The 22,928-nt window shown below is 47.8% G+C and overlaps 1 protein-coding gene across 1 annotated transcript; it reads left to right on the top strand.

Moving 5' to 3' along the window:
• The first annotated feature begins 29 nt into the window (after positions 1-29).
• Positions 30-18,204, top strand: LOC137535512 (zinc finger protein 665-like). The gene is made up of 3 exons (XM_068257354.1): positions 30-64; positions 7,520-8,365; positions 14,664-18,204. The coding sequence occupies exons 2-3, from the start codon at positions 7,576-7,578 to the stop codon at positions 16,364-16,366; spliced, it is 2,493 nt and encodes an 830-aa protein (XP_068113455.1). The 5' UTR covers positions 30-64; positions 7,520-7,575; the 3' UTR covers positions 16,367-18,204.
• Positions 18,205-22,928: the final 4,724 nt, after the last annotated feature.

Raw genomic sequence — 22,928 nt, 5'->3', positions numbered from 1 at the left:
CAAGGAAAGGAAATGATGTAACACAGGAGGAGGAGTTGCAGGAGAGGAGACGTTGTTGGAAGAGGTAATTGTGGTTTTTTTGTTATATAAAACAAATTTCAAAAAAGTCTTGTTGCCATAGATACAAATGGCACACCTTGTTCTATGTGCCATCCACTTAGCTGGAGCGCTTTCCTTCGGACTACCTTGTCCCAATCGCTCATGTAATAATAATAATATTTTTTAGCGCCTTTTGCCCTGGGGACTCAAAGCGCGCTGACCCTGCGTTATGCAGCCTCGAAGGCTCTCCAATAGCGCTCAAATTTCTGGAATCCGTCTGTGCTGTATAGTGAAGACAGCTCAGGGAAAAGAAGGGCGCTAGTCTATTCTAGGGCAAGGTTGCCTCCTCATCCCTTTAACCTCTTGAGGACTGCAGTGTTAAACCCCCCTTAAAGGGACACTTAAGTCAAACAAAAAAAATGAGTTTTACTCACCTGGGGCTTCCAATAGCCCCCTGCAGCTGTCCGGTGCCCTCGCCGTCTCCCTCCGATCCTCCTGGCCCCGCCGGCAGCCACTTCCTGTTTCGGTGACAGGCTGGGGACGCGAGTGATTCTTCGCGTTCCCAGACACATTAGCACCCTCTATGCTGCTATATGGTATATGATATATGCTATAGCAGCATAGATGGCGCTATTGTGGCCAGGAACGCGAAGAATCACTCGCGTCCCCAGCCTGTCAGCTCCTGTCACCGAAACAGGAAGTGGCTGCCGGTGGGGCCAGGAGGATCGGAGGGAGACGGCGAGGGCACCGGACAGCTGCAGCGGGCTATTGGAAGCCCCAGGTGAGTAAAACTCTTTTTTATTTACTTAAGTGTCCCTTTAAGACCAGGCCATTTTCCACAATAAGGGCCACTGCAGCTTTCAGGGCTTGCTGCAGGGCCGCACAACTCAGCACACAAGTGATTTCCCTCCCCCCCCCCCTTTTCTCCCCACCAATAGAGCTTTCTGTTGGTGGGGTCTGATCGGCTCCCCCCCCCCCCCCCCCCCCGAATATTTGTTTGTTTTTTAATCAATATTTGTTTATTTTTGAATAAAAAAAGTGTCTTTTTTATTATTGGTCTCCCTCCCTCCCCCCGGCAGCCAATCCCCATGATCAGCTGTCATAGGCTGAAGCCTATGACAGCCGGTCACCTCCAAGCCCACAGAGGGGACAGCCAAGTCACACGGCTGTCCCCAGTACAGCGCTTCCGTGGATCGCAGTGCTGTACAAGCTAATTAGACAGCGTTTCTTTTGCCGTCTAACAGTCAGCAATCGCCGCTGGGAGGCTGAAGGCGGGGCTGAGCTCCGCCTACCAAGCGGAGATGCGGCGCGCACAATCTCCTGCAAAAGCGAGCCCCAGGACTTTATGCTGATTGTCGTTAGGCGGTCCTGGAGCTGCCGCCACGCCCATCAGCGTGACGCAGTCAGCAATAGGTTAAATACTGGCACATATGAATTGGACAGATTCTGGGGCTACTCACACATAATCAGTGCCTAAATTGCATCTAACTAGCCAGAAGGCATGTATACATCATGTGTCATTATTGAACCTCCCTGGCAGTGCGATTATTTCTGGATTTTAGGGTCTTTTTAAAAGATTTCAGACCCTAAAATCAGGAAAAAAATCATACCACCAGAGTCTCTGCAGCAGCCCCTGCTCTCACTCACCTCCCTGGGCTCCAGCGCTGCTTACCTCTGTCCTCCGGGTGGCGCTGTAACTATAGTGAGATCAATGACTGCAATCTCACCAGAGTGATTCAGAGCCTCAAAGGACAGGAAGGAGAACGACTACTGACATCTGGATCCCCCGGGAGGTGGTAAAAGCTCCCGCTGCACGCATTGCTCTGCGTTGAGCTCCTGGCAGCCAGGGCTGTGGAGTCGGTACAAAAATCCACCGACTCCGACTCCTCAGTTTAGGATTCCACCGACTCCTCTAATTTGCTTATTACAATCTTGTTGAATGAAAGTATGTAACATGAAATGCATCTCTTAACTGCCAACGCTTAAGAATTTTAAAAGACGACTGACGTGAGAGGGATATGGAGGCTGCCATAATTATTCCCTTTTAAACAATACCAGTTACCTGGCTGTTTGGCTGATCTTCTGCCTCTAATACTTTTAGTCATAGACTAAAACTAGTCCTTGGTAAGAGTACATGTAGAAGGTATAGACAGGAAAAAAGAACATCTATCAGGTCCTAGGCAATGTAACTGTGGGGACATGTAAAGGTGGCCATACATGGTACAATTTTTCATTTTTTTTTATTAGATAATTTAGTTCAATTATTCTGTTAGATTGATTATAAAGATTTTTTTCCAGCATGTTTGATCAGATTTTTCTCGAAAAAACAGGATAATCGTTCGAATTTCTTGATCGAAAAAAAAAATATATTTCAACTTTCATTCGATTCGATCATTTAGATCGAATAAACGGGAAAATTGAATGTTTTTATTGTATCGTGTATGGCCACCATAAGAGTTATGTGCAGGTACTCTGCAGTAGAATGAGGCAATTCTTCCTCTATTACACATTCTTCATGCACAATCTGAACATGATCAGGCCCTAGGCAATGTACTGTGGGTACATGTAAGAGTGATGTGCAGGTACTCTGCAGGGGAATAAGGAGATTCTTCCTCTATTACACATCCTTCATGTACAATCTGAACATGGATCAGGCCCTAGGCAATGTAACTGTGGGTACATGTAAGAGTGATGTGCAGGTACTCTGCAGGGGAATGAGGAGATTCTTCCTCTATTACACATTCTTCATGCACAATCTGAACATGGATCAGGCCCTAGGCAATGTAACTGTGGGTGCATGTAAGAGTGATGTGCAGGTACTCTGCAGGGGAATGAGGGGATTCTTCCTCTATTACACATTCTTCATGCACAATCTGAACATGGATCAGGCCCTAGGCAATGTAACTGTGGGTACATGTAAGAGTGATGTGCAGGTACTCTGCAGGGGAATGAGGGGATTCTTCCTCTATTACACATTCTTCATGCACAATCTGAACATGGATCAGGCCCTAGGCAATGTAACTGTGGGTACATGTAAGAGTGATGTGCAGGTACTCTGCAGGGGAATGAGGGGATTCTTCCTCTGTTACACATTCTTCATGCACAATCTGAACATGGATCATGCCCTAGGCAGTGTAACTGTGGGTACATGTAAGAGTGATGTGCAGGTACTCTGCAGGGGAATGAGGGGGTTCTTCCTCTATTACACATTCTTCAGGTACAATCTGAACCAGGTTTATGGGTGATAGACAACACCTCTGTGTTCAATGTGCACAACATTCTCAGTGGCTTCCCTGCAGCTCTGTTGGAAGTGCATATGGAGAGTATAGAATTACTGTGTAACAAAGTAAACCTGAGACAGATGAAATTAAAGAGCAACTGAAGCAAGAGGGATATGGAGGCTGACATATGTATTTCCTTTTAACAATGCACATTGCCTGGCTGTCTTGCTGATGCTCTGCCTCTAATACTTTTAGCCATAGCCCCTGAACAAGCATGGAGCAGATCTGGTTTTTCTGACATTGTCAGATCAGTCAAGATTAGCTGCATGCTTGTTTCTGGTGTGATTCAGACACTACTGCAGCCAAATAGATCAGCAGGGCTGCCAGGCAACTGGTATTATTTAACCTCCTGGGCGATACAATAATATCGCCAGGGGGCAGCTCAGCACATTTTTTTTTATTATTATTATTTTTTAATCATGTAGCTAGTCTAGCGCTAGCTACATGATAGCCGCTCTGCAGAGGCATCCCCCCACCCCCTCCGATCGCCTCTGGCGATCAAAGCAAACAGGAAATCCCGTTCAGAACGGGATTTCCTGTTTGGCTTCCCTTGTCGCCATGGCGACGATCGGGATGACGTCAACGACGTCGTGACGTCAGAGGGAGTTCCGATCCACCCTTCAGCGGTGCCTGGCTCTGATTGGCCAGGCTGCGCACGGGGTCTGGGGGGGGGCGCGGGGCGGCGCGGCACGGCGGGTAGCGGCGAATCAGTGCGGAGCGGCGGCGCACTGATTTTTTTTGCAACAAAAAAAAATTATGCAAATCGGCCAACCAGGGCCTGAGAAATCCTCTCAGCTCAGCTCGGGATTATCCCCCAGAGGGTTAAAAGGAAATAAATATGACAGCCTCCATATTCTTCTCGCTACAGTTCCTCTTTAAAGTTTTGTACATACCTGGGGCTTCCTCCAGCCCCCTTCAGGCTGATCAGTCCCTCGCTGTCCTCCTCCGCCACCTGGATCTTCTGCTATGGGTCCAGGTACTTGAGCCAGTCGGGCGTAGTGCGCATGCACACACTCCGGCGCCGGGAGCGTACTACACCTGCTGAGCACTATTGCACAGATGCAGAATGTTCCTGGCTGTGGAAGCGGCATGCGGCCGGACAGCGATGACTGGCTGAATTACCAGGACTCATAGCAAAAGTTCCAGGTGGTGAAGGAGGACAGCGAGGGACTGATTAGCCTGAAGGGGGCTGGAGGAAGCCCCAGGTATGTATAACACTTTTCTTTTCATTCGTCTCAGGTACCATTTAATTTGTAGTCATCAAACCAAATTTTAACAACATATCAAATTATTTGATTTCATGAGCAAAGAGAGTGCGTACATTTGCATAAATCAGCATCAATGTAGAATTATTTCCATCTCATTGACCATCTCTATTAGTGACACGGCTACACATCAGGCTTTATTCTTACAGCAGAGATGTTATTTAGTATATATAAGATATTCCTGTGTACACATCATATATACAGTAACAATCAGATATGTATATCTGACTTTATAAATACGGGGACTGCTTTATTGAAGCAGCACAAGTAACTAAATTTGATTGGTTTATTTCATTTTTGTGGACTAGGCACAGCTATTACTGTATGTATAAATTATTTATGATGACTATTATCTGAGAAATAGAACATTTGATCATATTTTCTATTTTAATTACAGTTAAATTCATCAGGAGGCGGAGTCGGTGCATTTTTCCCCGACTCCGACTCCAAGCCCCCAAAATTGCTCCGACTCCACAGCCCTGCTGGCGGCTAGCCCAAGCTACTCTCGGGATTACCGCCAGGGAGTTTAAAGGGATGAGTTGGCAACCCTACTCCAGGGGACCAAGCAGGAAACCGCATAGGGGAAATTCAGCATGATTGGGTGGACGACACCCCCTCCAACTGCTAGGTTACCAATAGGCTGTAGTAAACTATGTCCACATTGTCTGGCCAATCCCAATATTTAACCTGCCTGGCGTTCTGATTCCCGCGGCCCTCTGGCCGCGGGAACGTTTTCTGCACATTTTTTTTAATTTATCATGTAGCTAGCCTAGCGCTAGCTACATGATTCCCCCCTCACTGCGGCGTCCCTCCCACCCCTCCAATCCCCACCGGCGCAATCACCCGTCCGGAAATCCCGTTCTGAACGGGATTTCCAGGAGGGCTTCCCCCGTCGCCATGGCGGCGACGTTGTGACGTCACAGGGAGACACGATCCACCCCTCAGCGCTGCCTGGCACTGATTGGCCAGGCAGCGCACGGGGTCTCGCCTGGGGGGCCCTGCATCGTGGCGGGTAGCGGCGGCGATCGGGTGAGGCAAAGTGCTTGCTGCGTGTTAAAAAAAAAAATTATTCAAATCGGCCCAGCGGGGCCTGAGCAGTGACCTCCGGCGTCTCTGGACGAGCCTAGCTCATCCAGAACGCCAGGGAGGTTAATGCTATAGAGGATGCTGTGATTGCAGAACTGTTCCCGATGAGGTTTCCTGCTGAGTAGACAAAGTAGACAAGGCAGCACAGTGGCATTGTGATTAGTGCTCTTGCTTTGCAGCGCTGGCTCCTTAGTTCAAATCCCAGGCAGAGCACTATCTGCATGGAGTTTGTATGTTCTTCCTGTGTCTGCGTGGGTTTTCTACGGGCACTCCGCTTTCATTCCACATCATAAAAGCTTACAGATAAGTTTATTGGCTTCCCCCTAAATTGTCCCTAGAGTACAATACATACACTACACAATACATACATAGACATATGACTATGGCAGAGATTAGATTGTGAGCTCCTCCGAGGGACAGTTAAGTGACAAGACTATGTACTCTGTACAGCGCTGCGGAAGATATCAGCTCTATATAAATACTAAATAATAATAATAGTGCCAAAAGAAAAGACAATGTAGTGTAGAATGAAGTTATATAGCATATCACCTCCTGTGTCCATACACTATCAGTCTATGGTGAGATCAGACTATGGGCAATTTATTTGTTCCGGGAGGATGAAAGTGGTAAAGCAGTGAAAAAATATGAGCAGTACAAAGAAGTGTTCTGGTAAGTGTGTGTGTGTGTGGGGGGGGGGGGGGGGGAGCTGAGTCTGCGGTGGTGGTTCCCTCATCCCTTCTCACCATAGACTGATGCAGTGTGCAGTGACACAGGAGGTGCTATATAACTACAGTCTACACTACATTGTCTATCTTCTATTCCCTGAGGTGTCTTCACTATAGAGCAGAGTTCCCTAACCCTGTCCTCAAGGCCCACCAACAGTGCATGTTTTGCAGGAAACCACAAACATGCACAGGTGAGGTCACAATCAGAATCGTTTATTACGCCAAGTACAACACGGGTTGTACCCAGGATTGTTTTTGTCTCATACAGGGTCGGTGATGGTACAACACATACATGCGATCGCTCAACACATACAATCAGATATAGTATAGTACAAAGTAAGCATATACATATATATATGCATACGGCACATGACTATAGTAAAGGACGCGTGGGGAAGTCTGGAGTGCTGTGTGAGGGGAGCAGCCACATCTACTGGCGGCACTTCCTCTGCAGCAGTTCCAGATGTCCCGCAGTGTGTCCTGGAAAAGAGTGGATAGAGAGAGAAGGGATAGCTAAAGAGAGAATGAGGAAAGAAAGAGAGAGAGAAACAAAGTAAGAGGAGAGAGACAGAGGCAGAGAGTCCCTTTAGGGCTGCAGCTTGAAGCACTACCTGTCCCTCCAGTGCTGGCAATTCCTTTGCATAGCATCATTTATATATCCAGTGCTGGCAATTCCTTTGCATAGCATCATCATATTACCCTGCAGTGCAGCCATATGCCCTCCACAGTATCTTCCTTTGCATAGCATCATCACACACACACACACACACACACACACACACACACACACACACACACACACACACACACACACACACACACACACACACACACACACACACACACACACACACTTTTTAGTGTTGTGAAGGTTTTGAGCAGTGCATGCATCTTAAAGTGCACCTAGGGCAAGTGCATCCATGATTCCCAGGAATGTGAGCATGGAGAGGAGGAGAGAAGCACCAGATGATGAGCAAGGCACACTGGGAGAGAGGACCGTGGTAGTGAATGTTCAGATACCACAGCTTATGGGATATTATCACCCCCTAGCAAATTATGTTCTTTTCTGTGGTCTGTTTATTACTGCTAATATCTTATAGCTATAATCTGTTATCCTTTTCAGAACTGAGATCTGAGCTCATAGATCAAGAGAAGATTGTGAGGAGTAATCAGCAGTCTATGGAGGAGGGAGACATGATGAGGACATGTAAAGAGGAAGAAGAGGAGGCGTATGTGAGGAGTGATCAGCAGTCTATGGAGGAGGGAGACATGATGAGGACAAGTAAAGAGGAAGAAGAGGAGATGTATGTGAGGAGTAATCAGCAGTCTATGGAGGAGGGAGACATGATAAGGACAAGTAAAGAGAAAGAAGAGACGTATGTGAGGAGTGATCAGCAGTCTATGGAGGAGGGTAACATGAGGAAAATTAAAGAGGAAGAAGAAGAGACGTATGTGAGGAGTGATCAGCAGTCTATGGAGGATGGTGTCATGATGGTGTTAATTAAAGAGGAAGAAGAGGCGTATGTGAGGAGTGATCAGCAGTGTATGGAGGAGGGTGACATGATGAGGACAAGTAAAGAGGAGGAAGAGACGTATGTGAGGAGTGATCAGCAGTCTATGGAGGAGGGTGACATGATGAGGACAAGTAAAGAGGAAGAAGAAGAGACGTATGTGAGGAGTGATCAGCAGTCTATGGAGGATGGTGTCATGATGGTGTTAATTAAAGAGGAAGAAGAGGCGTATGTGAGGAGTGACCAGCAGTCTATGGAGGAGGGTGACAGGATGAGGACAAGTAAAGAGGAGGAAGAGACGTATGTGAGGAGTGATCAGCAGTCTATGGAGGAGGGTGACATGATGAGGACAAGTAAAGAGGAAGAAGAAGAGACGTATGTGAGGAGTGATCAGCAGTTTACGGAGGAGGTAGATGTGATGGGGAAAGAGGAAGAAGCTCTCACAAAGGGCAGAACAGGTAAGTAATCAACATAAAATATTGAATTTCTTCTGTTGTTATGACTGTGTCACTGCTCACAGACTGGCCTAATGCTAGCTATGCTCCTTAGTACTCATGTTAGATTTATGTCATCTTAATCCATTAGATTAAGGGATGCTTGTTGTTTGGGAGGAAAGCTATGGCAAGTTTGGACAAAATACTAAAGCAGTATTCCCCAACCCTGTCCACAAGGCCCACTGTCAGGAACCGGCCCGCGGCACGCCTGCGTATACGGTTCCTGACTGCGGGTTTGACCAGATCAAGCGGGGAGCAGCCTTATTCGAGCTAAAACAAGGCTGGGACCCCTCAGAACACCTCTCACTGCCACCACTAGCTGTTCGCTAGACACTTCCACTCTGCTGTCGAGCCCTCAGTGCGCACTCCCCGTTTTCGTATTCGGGTCAGCTTTGCGCTTAGGCCGAATACGGGAACGCCACGCACCCACACACACACACAGTTGCAATCTTACACTGTAGTGAAGCAAAAACCCACTAACAGTCGTTCCAAACGATACTGTTAGCCACTCTGCTGTCGCTACTCGCACTGGCGTTTTTCATACGTTGGGTCAGCTGCGCGCTTTAGGCCAACATATGACAAACGCCCCCACACACAATGCAATTACAATTTCATATGGTAGTGTTGCTCAAGCATACAATTAGGCATGAACTATACACAGTTGCACTTCAATCTCTTCTAGGCTATGAGTGTTAGTTTAGCACAGCAGAAGTCAAGCTTCTTATATAACGATTTAATATTCCATAAAAACCGTGGAACAATGCAGAACAGATTATATACAAAAGATTACAACAAATAAAATAAAAAGTTACAAAGATAAAAGTTACAAAAATACACACAAAGCGATTTTGCTTACCAAAATAAACGGGGAAATAAACGTACCAGTGTATCGATCTGGCGTTGTTGCGGGAGTACGCACTTCTGGTCAGGAACCAGGTTAGTTCTAGCCGTGTGTGCTACCTCCAAGAACTACAAGTTGTGGCTATCCTAGCTGCGGTTTTATACTGTGCGATACGCTTGGAGGCTGCAACTTCCTTGGGGAGGGGAGGAACTACTTTTTAATTAAATCTCAGACATAATGGGATTTCCAGAGATCCACATGTGAAAAATGTACTATAGCCCACATACATGAAAAGATTTCCCTAGTCCAAGTTACAGGTGACAACCCCATTGTTGACAGTATTTCCTAGCTGATCAAAGATAAGGATATAGTTTGCACCTCCACCAATAATTTAATTTCCTCACAACGAAATAGTCATTGACACACAGGAGGCTCTTCCTCAACAGAAGTGTAAATGTTTCAAGTGTCAATGACTTCCACACTTCACTTCTGCCATTGTCTGATTACCCCAGCTTATTCACTGAAGTCCCTTTAGATGCAAATGTAGTACAGCCAGATGACCATCACTTCAAAGCAGAATACACATGTGAGATATAGCAGACAAAGTAGACAGAAAAATGACAGAAATATGATCGTGTATTCTCTAACATCATCAGCACCTCAATATATCACCACACCCACCAACCGTGCATGTTTTATGGAAATCCACAGAAGTAGTTACTCAGCTCTGCTGAGACACTGATTACCTCACCTGTGCATGTTTGTGGTTTTCTGCAAAACATGTCCTGCTGGTGGGCCTTGTGCTCGTACTGCTGGTGGGCCTTGAGGACAGGGTTGGGGAACTCTGTACTATAAGGATAGAGACTCCACATTACCAACAAAGATCAGGATAGTTACAGCTGTGATCTTCCTAGTAGTCTTCCTCTAGCCCCATAAGCAGGTGTGCGTCCCTCGCCGTCCTCCCGTGGTCTGCCGTTCAGCCGCAATCAGCCCCAGTAACTGGCTCAGTTGCATCAGTCCTGGCCGCCTGCGCCTGCGCAGTGCCTGGCCGTCCTCCTGTGGTCTGCCGTTCAGCCGCAATCAGCCCCAGTAACTGGCTCAGTTGCATCAGTCCTGGCCTCCTGCGCCTGCGCGGTCCCTGGCTGTCCTCCCGTGGTCTGCCGTTCAGCCACAATCAGCCCCAGTAACTGGCTCAGTTGCGTCAGTCCTGGCCTCCTGCGCCTGCGCGGTCCCTGGCTGTCCTCCCGTGGTCTGCCGTTCAGCCACAATCAGCCCCAGTAACTGGCTCAGTTGCGTCAGTCCTGGCCTCCTGCGCCTGCGCGGTCCCTGGCTGTCCTCCTGTGGTCTGCCGGCAGCCGCAATCAGCCCCAGTAACTGGCTCAGTTGCGTCAGTCCTGGCCTCCTGCGCCTGCGCGGTCCCTGGCTGTCCTCCCGTGGTCTGCCGTTCAGCCACAATCAGCCCCAGTAACTGGCTCAGTTGCATCAGTCCTGGCCTCCTGCGCCTGCGCGGTCCCTGGCTGTCCTCCCGTGGTCTGCCGTTCAGCCACAATCAGCCCCAGTAACTGGCTCAGTTGCGTCAGTCCTGGCCTCCTGCGCGGTCCCTCGCCATCCTCCCGTGGTCTGCCGTTCAGCCGCAATCAGCCCCAGTAACTGGCTCAGTTGCATCAGTCCTGGCCTCCTGCGCCTGTGCAGTGCCTGGCCGTCCTCCTGTGGTCTGCCGGCAGCCGCAATCAGCCCCAGTAACTGGCTCAGTTGCATCAGTCCTGGACTCCTGCGCCTGCGCGGTCCCTGGCTGTCCTCCCGTGGTCTGCCGTTCAGCCACAATCAGCCCCAGTAACTGGCTCAGTTGCGTCAGTCCTGGCCTCCTGCGCCTGCGCGGTCCCTGGCTGTCCTCCCGCGGTCTGCCGGCAGCCGCAATCAGCCCCAGTAACTGGCTCAGTTGCGTCAGTCCTGGACTCCTGCGCCTGCGCGGTCCCTGGCTGTCCTCCCGCGGTCTGCCGGCAGCCGCAATCAGCCCCAGTAACTGGCTCAGTTGCGTCAGTCCTGGCCTCCTGCGCCTGCGCGGTCCCTGGCTGTCCTCCCGCGGTCTGCCGGCAGCCGCAATCAGCCCCAGTAACTGGCTCAGTTGCGTCAGTCCTGGCCTCCTACGCCTGCGCGGTCCCTCGCCATCCTTCCGTGGTCTGCCGTTCAGCCGCAATCAGCCCCAGTAACTGGCTCAGTTGCATCAGTCCTGGCCTTCTGCGCCTGTGCAGTGCCTGGCCGTCCTCCTGTGGTCTGCCGGCAGCCGCAATCAGCCCCAGTAACTGGCTCAGTTGCATCAGTCCTGGACTCCTGCGCCTGCGCGGTCCCTGGCCGTCCTCCCGTGGTCTGCCGTTCAGCCCCAGTAACTGACTCAGTTGCGTCAGTTCTGGCCTCCTGCGCCTGCGCGGTCCCTGGCTGTCCTCCCGTGGTCTGCCGTTCAGCCACAATCAGCCCCAGTAACTGGCTCAGTTGCGTCAGTCCTGGCCTCCTGCGCCTGCGCGGTCCCTGGCTGTCCTCCCGTGGTCTGCCGTTCAGCCACAATCGGCCCCAGTAACTGGCTCAGTTGCGTCAGTCCTGGCCTCCTGCGCCTGCGCGGTCCCTGGCCGTCCTCCCGTGGTCTGCCGTTCAGCCCCAGTAACTGGCTCAGTTGCGTCAGTCCTGGCCTCCTGCGCCTGCGCGGTCCCTGGCTGTCCTCCCGTGGTCTGCCGTTCAGCCACAATCGGCCCCAGTAACTGGCTCAGTTGCATCAGTCCTGGCCTCCTGCGCTGCGCGGTCCCTGGCCGTCCTCCCGTGGTCTGCCGTTCAGCCGCAATCAGCTCCAGTAACTGGCTCAGTTGCATCAGTCCTGGCCTCCTGCGCCTGCGCGGTCCCTGGCCGTCCTCCCGTGGTCTGCCGTTCAGCCGCAATCAGCCCCAGTAACTGGCTCACTTGCATCAGTCCTGGCCTCCTGCGCCTGCGCGGTCCCTGGCTGTCCTCCCGTGGTCTGCCGTTCAGCCACAATCAGCCCCAGTAACTGGCTCAGTTGCATCAGTCCTGGCCTCCTGCGCCTGCGCGGTCCCTGGCTGTCCTCCCGCGGTCTGCCGTTCAGCCACAATCAGCCCCAGTAACTGGCTCAGTTGCGTCAGTCCTGGCCTCCTGCGCCTGCGCGGTCCCTGGCTGTCCTCCCGTGGTCTGCCGTTCAGCCACAATCAGCCCCAGTAACTGGCTCAGTTGCGTCAGTCCTGGCCTCCTGCGCCTGCGCGGTCCCTGGCTGTCCTCCCGTGGTCTGCCGTTCAGCCACAATCAGCCCCAGTAACTGGCTCAGTTGCATCAGTCCTGGCCTCCTGCGCCTGCGCGGTCCCTGGCCGTCCTCCCGCGGTCTGCCGTTCAGCCACAATCAGCCCCAGTAACTGGCTCAGTTGCGTCAGTCCTGGCCTCCTGCGCCTGCGCGATCCCTGGCCGTCCTCCCGCGGTCTGCCGTTCAGCCACAATCAGCCCCAGTAACTGGCTCAGTTGCATCAGTCCTGGCCTCCTGCGCCTGCGCGGTCCCTGGCTGTCCTCCCGTGGTCTGCCGTTCAGCCGCAATCAGCCCCAGTAACTGGCTCAGTTGCGTCAGTCCTGGCCTCCTGCGCCTGCGCGGTCCCTGGCTGTCCTCCCGTGGTCTGCCGTTCAGCCACAATCAGCCCCAGTAACTGGCTCAGTTGCGTCAGTCCTGGCCTCCTGCGCCTGCGCGGTCCCTGGCTGTCCTCCCGTGGTCTGCCGTTCAGCCACAATCAGCCCCAGTAACTGGCTCAGTTGCATCAGTCCTGGCCTCCTGCGCCTGCGCGGTCCCTGGCTGTCCTCCCGTGGTCTGCCGTTCAGCCCCAGTAACTCACTCTGGCCTCCTGCGCCTGCGCGGACCTCCCGACTTGTAGTTTGGAGCTTCCACAAACTTTGCTGAGATGGAGTCTCCGGGCATCTGACACCAAATATTCTGCAAGATTTAGTTTACTTCCCATCTGGTGATATATAACCCCACAGCCATCTAAGTATCGGGTAGGATCAATTTTATATGGACATGTATGCTTAGCAATTTGCATGAAGCCAAATGGAATAAAGCTGTTTTATGCTGTAACACTGCATGTGCCAACTGCTTCCCTACTGCTTGCTATATTAGAAATTGCTGTTTTTTCTCAGTTTGAGCACGCAACCAACAGCATTACCCGATACTAACTCCTCAACACCTCACATTTATCTCCATGCATGCTTCCTGACTATCTGCAGTGCCGGTTTCTTTACTCTACCTGCTACACTTCAATATTCTGTTTTTTGTTGGGAGTGTGCTGCTATCAATTCTAAATATTAGATGGAAATCATTCCAGGGTAGAAAGGTGGCACAGTGTGAAAGGGTCCCTGGCGCAGTGTGAAAGGGTCCCTGGCGCAGTGTGAAAGGGTCCCTGGCGCAGTGTGAAAGGGTCCCTGGCGCAGTGTGAAAGGGTCCCTGGCACAGTGTGAAAGGGTCCTCGGCTCAGTGTGAAAGGGTCCTCGGCTCAGTGTGAAAGGGTCCCTGGCGCAGTGTGAAAGGGTCCTCGGCTCAGTGTGAAAGGGTCCCTGGCGCAGTGATGTTTGATAGAAGTCCTGGTGAAGGGGGGGGGGGGGAGGGGGAGAACAGCATCACTATAATGGGCAACCTGGATGTATCTAAACTCCTCGGACTCTGGCAGCGATTTTTGTTCTCAGAGATATGAGATTGTCTTAAACTAAGCTAACCCGACCACAATGCATGCGTTACACACAGACATCGGTTATGCACAGACATCGGACTGTACATAACGCACACATTGTGGTTGGGTTAGCTTGGTACCACTAATTATAAGGTGAGGACTTTCCAACTCTTAGGCCTCTTTTCCACTGACAGTTGAACTGTGTGCTCATCAAGCAGTTACCAGGTAGCAGTGAGCAGTTACCAGGCAGCAGTGAGCAGTTACCAGGCAGCAGTGAGCAGTTACCAGGCTGCAGTGAGCAGTTACCAGGCTGCAGTGAGCAGTTACCAGGCTGCAGTGAGCAGTTACCAGGCTGCAGTGAGCAGTTACCAGGCTGCAGTGAGCAGTTACCAGGCTGCAGTGAGCAGTTACCAGGCTGCAGTGAGCAGTTACCAGGCTGCAGTGAGCAGTTACCAGGCAGCAGTGAGCAGTTAACAGGCAGCAACAAGCAGTGAGCAGTTACCAGGCAGCAATAAGCAGTCACCAGGCAGCAGTGAGCAGTTGTGAGAGTTTGTGAGGCATTTCACTGCCTATCAACTGTCCACGGAAAAGAGGCCTTAGGAGGTACTAAATTACCTTATTACAGGCATATTCTCAGAGATGTTTTCTTCATGTTTGTATAACTATTATTCTTATCAGAATTCTCCAACAGGAAGTGATGATGTTTCTCTATTTGCAGCGCGAAGTCCCGGCATCAGGAACCTCTCAGAGACTCGTCTCTCTGTATCCACAGACTGTACAACGGATGATGATGTCACTGGACAAGAGTCTCCTGCAGATATCCTGGTGACCCCAAATATACCCCCAGACTCCCCTCACTTGTCTAACCCCGGGGGGCCTCATATTGGAGCCCATGAGAGGAGGGGATTTTACTGTGCTGAGTGTGGGAAATGTTTTGTTCAGAAATCATACCTTGTTAAGCACAAGAAAACTCACACTGGTGAGAAGCCACATTCCTGTGCTGAGTGTGGGAAATGTTTTCTTCAGAAAGTACAGCTTCACAATCATAAGAGAACTCACTCAGGCGAGAAGCCGTATTCTTGTAATCTGTGTGGGAAATGTTTTGGAGCAAATTCAGCCCTCGCCGTACACTTGCGATCTCACACTGGTGATAAGCCCTATTCGTGTACAGAGTGTGGGAAATGTTTTATACAGAGAACAGATCTTTTCAGACACATGAGAAGCCACACAGGTGAGAAGCCCTTTTCATGTTTTGAGTGTGGGAAATATTTTGTCTCGAAGACAAATCTTGCTATACACGAAAGATCTCACACTGGCGAGAAGCCATATTCCTGCACTGAGTGTGGAAAAAGTTTTGCACGCAAATCACAGCTTACGGTGCATATGAGATATCACACCGGAGAGCGGCCATATTCCTGTAACAAGTGTGGGAAATGTTTTGTACAGGAGTCCCAGCTTACTAATCATGTGAGATGCCACACCGACGAGAGGCTGTATTCTTGTGGAGAGTGTGGGAAATGTTTTGTCGAGACATTAGCTCTAATTGTACATGAGGAAACTCACACCGGTGAGAAACCTTATTCTTGTACAGAGTGTGGGAAATGTTTTGGAACAATGCCAGCCCTTGCAGTACACTTGTCATCTCACACTGGTGGAAAGCCACATTCTTGTACAGAGTGTGGGAAATGTTTTATACAAAAATCAGATCTTCTCAGACATATGAGAACCCACACAGGAGAAAAGCCTTATTCATGTTCTGAGTGTGGGAAATTGTTTGGATCAAAGTCAAACCTTCTCAGACATGAGAGATCTCACTCTGGTGGAAAGACATATTCCTGTACTGAGTGTGAGAAAAGCTTTATACGCAAAGCACAGCTTGCCCTTCATGTGAGATGTCACACCGGAGAGAGGCCGTATACCTGTACTGAGTGTGGGAAATGCTTTGTTCAGAAGTCACAGCTTACTAAACACATGAGATCCCACACTGGCGAGAAGCCATACTCGTGTGATTTGTGTGGGAAATGTTTTGGGCGTAAAGCAGACCTTATCACACATGAGAGAACCCACACAGGTGAGAAGCCATTTTCATGTTCTGAGTGTGGGAAATGTTTTTTAACCAAGTCTAACCTTGTTGTACATATGAGATCTCACACTGGCGAGAAGGCATATCCCTGTACTGAGTGTGGGAAGTGTTTTAAACACGTATCACAGCTTGTTGTACATATGAGATCTCACACGGGAGAGCGGCCATTTTCCTGTACTGAGTGTGGGAAAGGTTTTGTACAGAAATCACAGCTTATTAAACACATGAGATCTCATATTGATGAGAAGCCATATTCTTGTTCTGAGTGTGGGAAATGTTTTGTACAGAAATCAGATCTGCTTAAGCATGAGAGAATCCACTCAGCCATTTTCCTGTAGCGAGTGTGGGAAATGTTTTGCACAGAAATCAAAACTGAATATGCATAAGAAAACTCGCACAGGTGAGAAGCTCTGTTCCTGTGCTGAGTGTGGGAAATGCTTAACACAGAAATCAAATCTTAACATGCATATTAAAACTCACACAGGTGAGGCGTTGTATTCCGGTACTGAGTGAGGGAAATGTTTGCTACAACAGACTTTATCCAATGAATAAGATATGTCTATGAACTCAGGACCTGGCGATGACTCATCTGCACAGATATTATTCATTGATTCTAATCTGTGGAGAAAGTATTGAACAAGGCTACCAATTTCTTATATTGGTATGAGGTAGTTGATAAGTAATGTCATAATTATTGTTCAGCCCCGACTAACTGTAACCACTCTGCTTGCAGCGAACTCTTGAACTCAGAATTTACGATGCCTCTGTGGCAGTCTGGGTCTCAGTTATGTGAGGAGTCTTATCTATTTGTCATAAATCAGCTAACATCCTCTCAAGATTCAATTTGGATGTTGTTTCAATTAAAGAATTGTATGACGCGTATTTGTTTCCAAAAAATCCATGTATCCCCTTTTGATGTCACATGTATATAGCTGTGTGCTCCAACAACTTGTCAGCATACAGGATCCAAGTCTGATGAAGGCAAAAGGGAACCCGAGGTGAGAGTAATATGGAGGTTGCCATATTTGTTTCCTTTAAAACCATACTAGTTGCCTGGCAGCCCTGCTGCTGCATGCTTGTTCAGGGGCTATGGCTGAAAGTATTAGAGGCAGAGGATCAGCAGGACAGCCAGGCAACTGGTATTGCTTATAAGGAAATAACTATGGCAGCCTGCATATAACTCTCACCTTGGGTTCACTTTCAGTTAGCCATTTATTGATATTATCCTGATTCAGAACTACTTGCTGCACAGATAATATACAGCCTGCTAGAATTCCATAAGCTCTGGTCTCAGTGAGGGGAATATCGATGTGTAAAATTTATTTTTGTAACTAAAGAAAATACATTCTTTTTCATCTGTAACAAAACAGGATACAAACTACCAGGACTGCTGGCCAAGTGGCCATTGTAATGACTTCATTGTGAGCTCAGCAGCAGTCCTCAGAAACACATACACTGTGCATCAGTGACATACCTGATACTGGCAGAGCTGTGTGGCAGCGTCCGTATGGGGTGGGGTCATTGAGCCGCAGGCGCCTGAAAGTGGCTGGATGGTGTGCTGGGTAAGGGCTCTGCCTCTGACACAGGAGACCTGGGTTCAATTCTCGGCTCTTCCTGTTCAGTAAGCCAGCACCTATTCACTAAGGAGACCTTGGGCAAGACTCTCTAACACTGCTACTGCCTACTGAGCGCGCCCTAGTGGCAGCAGCTCTGGCGCTTTGAGTCCGCCAGGAGAAAAGCACACTATAAATGTTCTGTGTCTTGTCTAGTGTATTGCCTTTTACTACACCAGAGCAGAAATAGACATTATAATGGAACCGTTTATGTATACGGAATGGCATGGTACAGATCAGTAGAAAGGTACATTAGGGAGACAAGAAAGTAGAGCTCCTTAGAGGGTGACATTAAATTTGGGGCCGGATTCATTATTTTCTAAGGTGTAATATGATGACTGAGAGCTGTACGGACATGACCGCGGCGATGTGACTCCTTCACTGTTTCTTCTCCTCCTCGCATAATTATATAGCGAGCTGATGATGAATTGGGGATGGGTTATAAAAATGGAAAATGATGTATTGGAAGGAATGTTGTGTGTCATTGTTATTGTAGCTACTTTTCTTTCCTAAGTGATAATATATGTGATGATTGCTGATGTTTTGATATGACTGTCATAATATTTACCAATAAAAAAGTTTCCAAAAAACTTTCCTCATCCTGAAGATGGCGTGTGTAGCGTTCACCTGTGTGTGTATTGGGTGTGCCTTTTATACATCCCGCAAAACACTAAAACACGCGGTAAGTGTGAAAGAGTCCTAAAACTTGCATCTAATAAAAGTGCCAACACAGCAGCATGGCTGGACTAAGATCAGCGCTGCTAGTTTATATGCAGCCTGTGTCAGCAGCAATCCCTGATCAGAAAGTACATTGTGCTCTGCCAACACCTCATACACCTTAGCATATAATATGCCCATCAGTCCTGCAACATCATCATCTTCCAAGCAATCACGATTTGTCATGTATTCCGTTTCAGAGGATCGAGGTGGTTACTTGACTGAATAAAGGGGGGACTGTCACCAATATTTACTTTTAAAGTGAATGCGAGGTGAAAATAAATTGATGAGATAAATAATTGTACAATCCTACTTCTAAAAATGAGGCTTTTTTAATATCTCGTGGTTTTATTTTATATTTAAACATTTACAAAGTAAATTGAATGTTTTGGGGGTCGGCAACCCGCGGCTACAGAGCTGCATGCGGCTCTTTTTCACCTTTGCCGCGGTTCCGGTAGTGTGTGTCATTGGCTGCGGTGCGCGTGTGACGTGTGCTGCTGCTGGCCGGCAGCCTATCAGAGAGGCCGCCGGACCGGTGCAGTGCAGGGCTTCGGGCGGCCATTTTCTTGTAGCCCTGCAGTGTAATGCAGGCAGGACGTGACGTCGGGAAGGAAGAGGATCGTGGGAGTTGCGCGCCACAAGGAGGTCGGGACCGGAGGAGATGGTGACAGGAGGTCTTCTGACTAGGTGAGTAAAGGGGTTTTTCTTTTCATATCTGCTGAAGGATTGTGCATATTGGGGTCAGATCTGCTGAAGGATTGTGCATATTGGGGTCAGATCTGCTGAAGGATTGTGCATATTGGGGTCAGATCTGCTGAAGGATTGTGCATATTGGGGTCAGATCTGCTGAAGGATTGTGCATATTGGGGTCAGAGCTGCTGAAGGATTTGTGCATATTGGGGTCAGATCTGCTGAAGGATTGTGCATATTGGGGTCAGATCTGCTGAAGGATTGTGCATATTGGGGTCAGAGCTGCTGAAGGATTTGTGCATATTGGGGTCAGAGCTGCTGAAGGATTGTGCATATTGGGGTCAGAGCTGCTGAAGGATTTGTGCATATTGGGGTCAGATCTGCTAACAATTTGTGCATATTGGGGTCAGATCTGATCCTGTATATAGCATTAAGGTAAGAAACAATATATGCAGTGTTAGATTTGTTTTATAATGGTTTTGCGGGTCCCAGTTTTTTTCTCTTTTCGGAAACGGGTCCAAGTGGCTCTTTATGTCTTAAAGGTTGCAGACCCCTGGTCTAGCACCATACAAAATAAATGGGATAGAGTTGGGGACATCAAACTTGGAGAAGGACTTAGGAGTACTCATCGACAACAAGTTAAATAATCATATTCAATGCCAAGCAGCTGCAGCTAAAGCGAACAAAATGTTGGGATGCATTAAAAGGGAAATAAAAACTCGAGATGCTAGCATAATATTGCCCGTTTAACTCTCTAGTAAGGCCACATCTGGAATATTGAACTCGATGGAGGTACGTCTTTTTTCAACCCAAATAATTATGTAACCATAGAAAGAAGTGTCACATACAGAAGCTTATATATGATTTTCTTGGGTATTACAGCAATCAGTCGCCATGTTACACAGTATTACCCCCTTTTATATGTAAAGTTTTCCATCAGTGCTGCTGCTCAGATCTATTCACCCTGAGAGCACCTGACACCGGCTCACACAGTAATCACAGGAGCTATTTGCCAGGGAGGGAACGCCGATATGTAGACACAGACCATAAGGAAATTAGCTATCAGGCCTGGTACACAGTATTACCCCCTTGTAAATGTAACAATGTCCATCAGTGCTGCTGCTCAGATCTATTCACCCTCAGAGCACCTGACAATGGCTCACACAGTAATCACAGGAGCTATTTGCCAGGGAGGGAACGCCGATATGTAGACACAGACCATAAGGAAATTAGCTATCAGAGAACAGCAGGTCTTGCTGTCTGGCAGAACACAGTCATTAAAGCGGACCTGAACTCAGAACTTCCTCTCTGCTCTATAAGATAAGCAACAGCATAATAACCTTTAAAGAAAAGCATTTATTTGTTACAGCTGATATAAATCTGCAGGGTGTCTACTTCCTGCTTTCATGGAAGCAGACATATTGTTAACATCCTGTGTATACAAAGTAGCTGCTCTGCCATGGCAGTCAGCTGACACTGGTGAGAGATCAAATTACAATTTGGGATTAATCACAGATGAGGGGGAATTAGACTGGCTAAACTCTATAAATACATACAGGGTGCAATTTCTATTATTAATAAGAGGCACCCAGACCCACGATTGCTGCAGACTTAGGGACTTGTTATTGACCTGAGGAAACAGGCCAGTACCCATGAAACGCGTTGTCTTTTGTGCATCATTAAAATTTATATCTACCCAGTTGGTTTGTTGTGTTATGAAGGTAAGACAAATTTACTCCTACATTTTATGACTATAGAATAGAATCTCTTTGGTGCCTCCTACAGTTCTTTTTAGCAATAATCCTACCATAGTCATAGTCTAATGTGCTACAATGCTATAATTATGTATTTATCACACCACTTTACAGAGTACATAGTCCTGTCCCTGACTGTCCTCAGAGGAGCTCACACTCTAATCCTACCATAGTCTAATGTCCTATCTTATTAATAATATGTATTTTATATAGCACGGACATCTTCTGCAGAACATTACAGAGTACATAGTCATGTCACTGACTGTCCTCAGAGGAGATCACAATCTAATCCTACCATAGTCATAGTCTAATGTCCTACCATATTATTATTATGTATTTATATAGCACTGACATCTTCTGCAGCACTTTACAGAGTACATAGTCAGGTCACTGACTGTCCTCAGAGGAGATCACAATCTAATCCTACCATAATCATAGTCTAATGTCCTACCATATTATTATGTATTTATATAGCACTGACATCTCCTGCAGCACATTACAGAGTACATAGTCATGTCACTGGCTGTTCTCAGAGGAGCTCACAATCTAATCCTACCATAATCATAGTCTAATGTCCTACCATATTATTATTATGTATTTATATAGCACTGACATCTTCTGCAGCACATTACAGAGTACATAGTCAGGTCACTGACTGTCCTCAGAGAAGATCACAATCTAATCCTACCATAATCATAGTCTAATGTCCTACCATATTATTATGTATTTATATAGCACTGACATCTTCTGCAGCACTGTACAGAGTACATAGTCATGTCACTGACTGTCCTCAGAGGAGCTCACAATCTAATCCTACCATAGTCATAGTGTAATGCCCTGCCATATTATTATTATTATGTATTTATATAGCACTGACATCTTCTGCAGCACTTTACAGAGTACATAGTCAGGTCACTGACTGTCCTCAGAGGAGATCACAATCTAATCCTATCATAGTCATAGTGTAATGCCCTGCCATATTATTATTATGTATTTATATAGCAATGACATCTTCTGCAGCACTGTACAGAGTACATAGTCATGTCACTGACTGGCCTCAGAGGAGATCACAATCTAATCCTACCATAATCATAGTCTAATGTCCTACCATATTATTATTATGTATTTATATAGCACTGACATCTTCTGCAGCACATTACAGAGTACATAGTCAGGTCACTGACTGTCCTCAGAGAAGATCACAATCTAATCCTACCATAATCATAGTCTAATGTCCTACCATATTATTATGTATTTATATAGCACTGACATCTTCTGCAGCACTGTACAGAGTACATAGTCATGTCACTGACTGTCCTCAGAGGAGCTCACAATCTAATCCTACCATAGTCATAGTGTAATGCCCTGCCATATTATTATTATTATGTATTTATATAGCACTGACATCTTCTGCAGCACTTTACAGAGTACATAGTCAGGTCACTGACTGTCCTCAGAGGAGATCACAATCTAATCCTATCATAGTCATAGTGTAATGCCCTGCCATATTATTATTATGTATTTATATAGCAATGACATCTTCTGCAGCACTGTACAGAGTACATAGTCATGTCACTGACTGGCCTCAGAGGAGCTCACAGTCTAATCCTACCATAGTCATAGTGTAATGCCCTGCCATATTATTATTATGTATTTATATAGCACTGACATCTTCTGCAGCACTGTACAGAGTACATAGTCATGTCACTGGCTGTCCTCAGAGGAGCTCACAATCTAATCCTACCATAGTCATAGTCTAATGTCCTACCATATTATTATGTATTTATATAGCACTGACATGCGCTCCAGCACATTACAGAGTACATAGTCATATCACTGCCCTAGGGTGTTCACAGTCACCTGATTCCAGGACACTTCCCATAAGCTCAGTAATGGTGGAGGGAGGAGAGGACTTCTATGTCCCGCCTACCAGTCTGTCAGCTGTCCTGCTGGGAGGAGGAGCTGCTGGGAGGAGGAGCTGCTGGGAGGAGGAGCTGCTGGGAGGAGGAGGAGCGTGGCCAGAAGAGAATGGGAGTCCCAGGAGAGATATGGAGGGATTAAGTGGACATCCCAGTCCAGACAGTTTCTCCAGTGAAAAAAATTAAAATTTAGTGCTCTCCCTCTTC

Source organism: Hyperolius riggenbachi, chromosome 10 (assembly GCF_040937935.1).
Source record: "Hyperolius riggenbachi isolate aHypRig1 chromosome 10, aHypRig1.pri, whole genome shotgun sequence".
Lineage (NCBI taxonomy): Eukaryota > Metazoa > Chordata > Amphibia > Anura > Hyperoliidae > Hyperolius > Hyperolius riggenbachi.
This window is presented reverse-complemented; position numbering and strand designations above follow the sequence as displayed.

Coding starts and splice junctions, on each gene's coding strand:
- LOC137535512 (XM_068257354.1), top strand. CDS start 7,576: ATGGAGGAGGGAGACATGATGAGGACATGTAAAGAGGAAGAAGAGGAG. Junction 8,366..14,663: donor TCTCACAAAGGGCAGAACAG/GTAAGTAATCAA, acceptor CTCTATTTGCAG/CGCGAAGTCCCGGCATCAGG.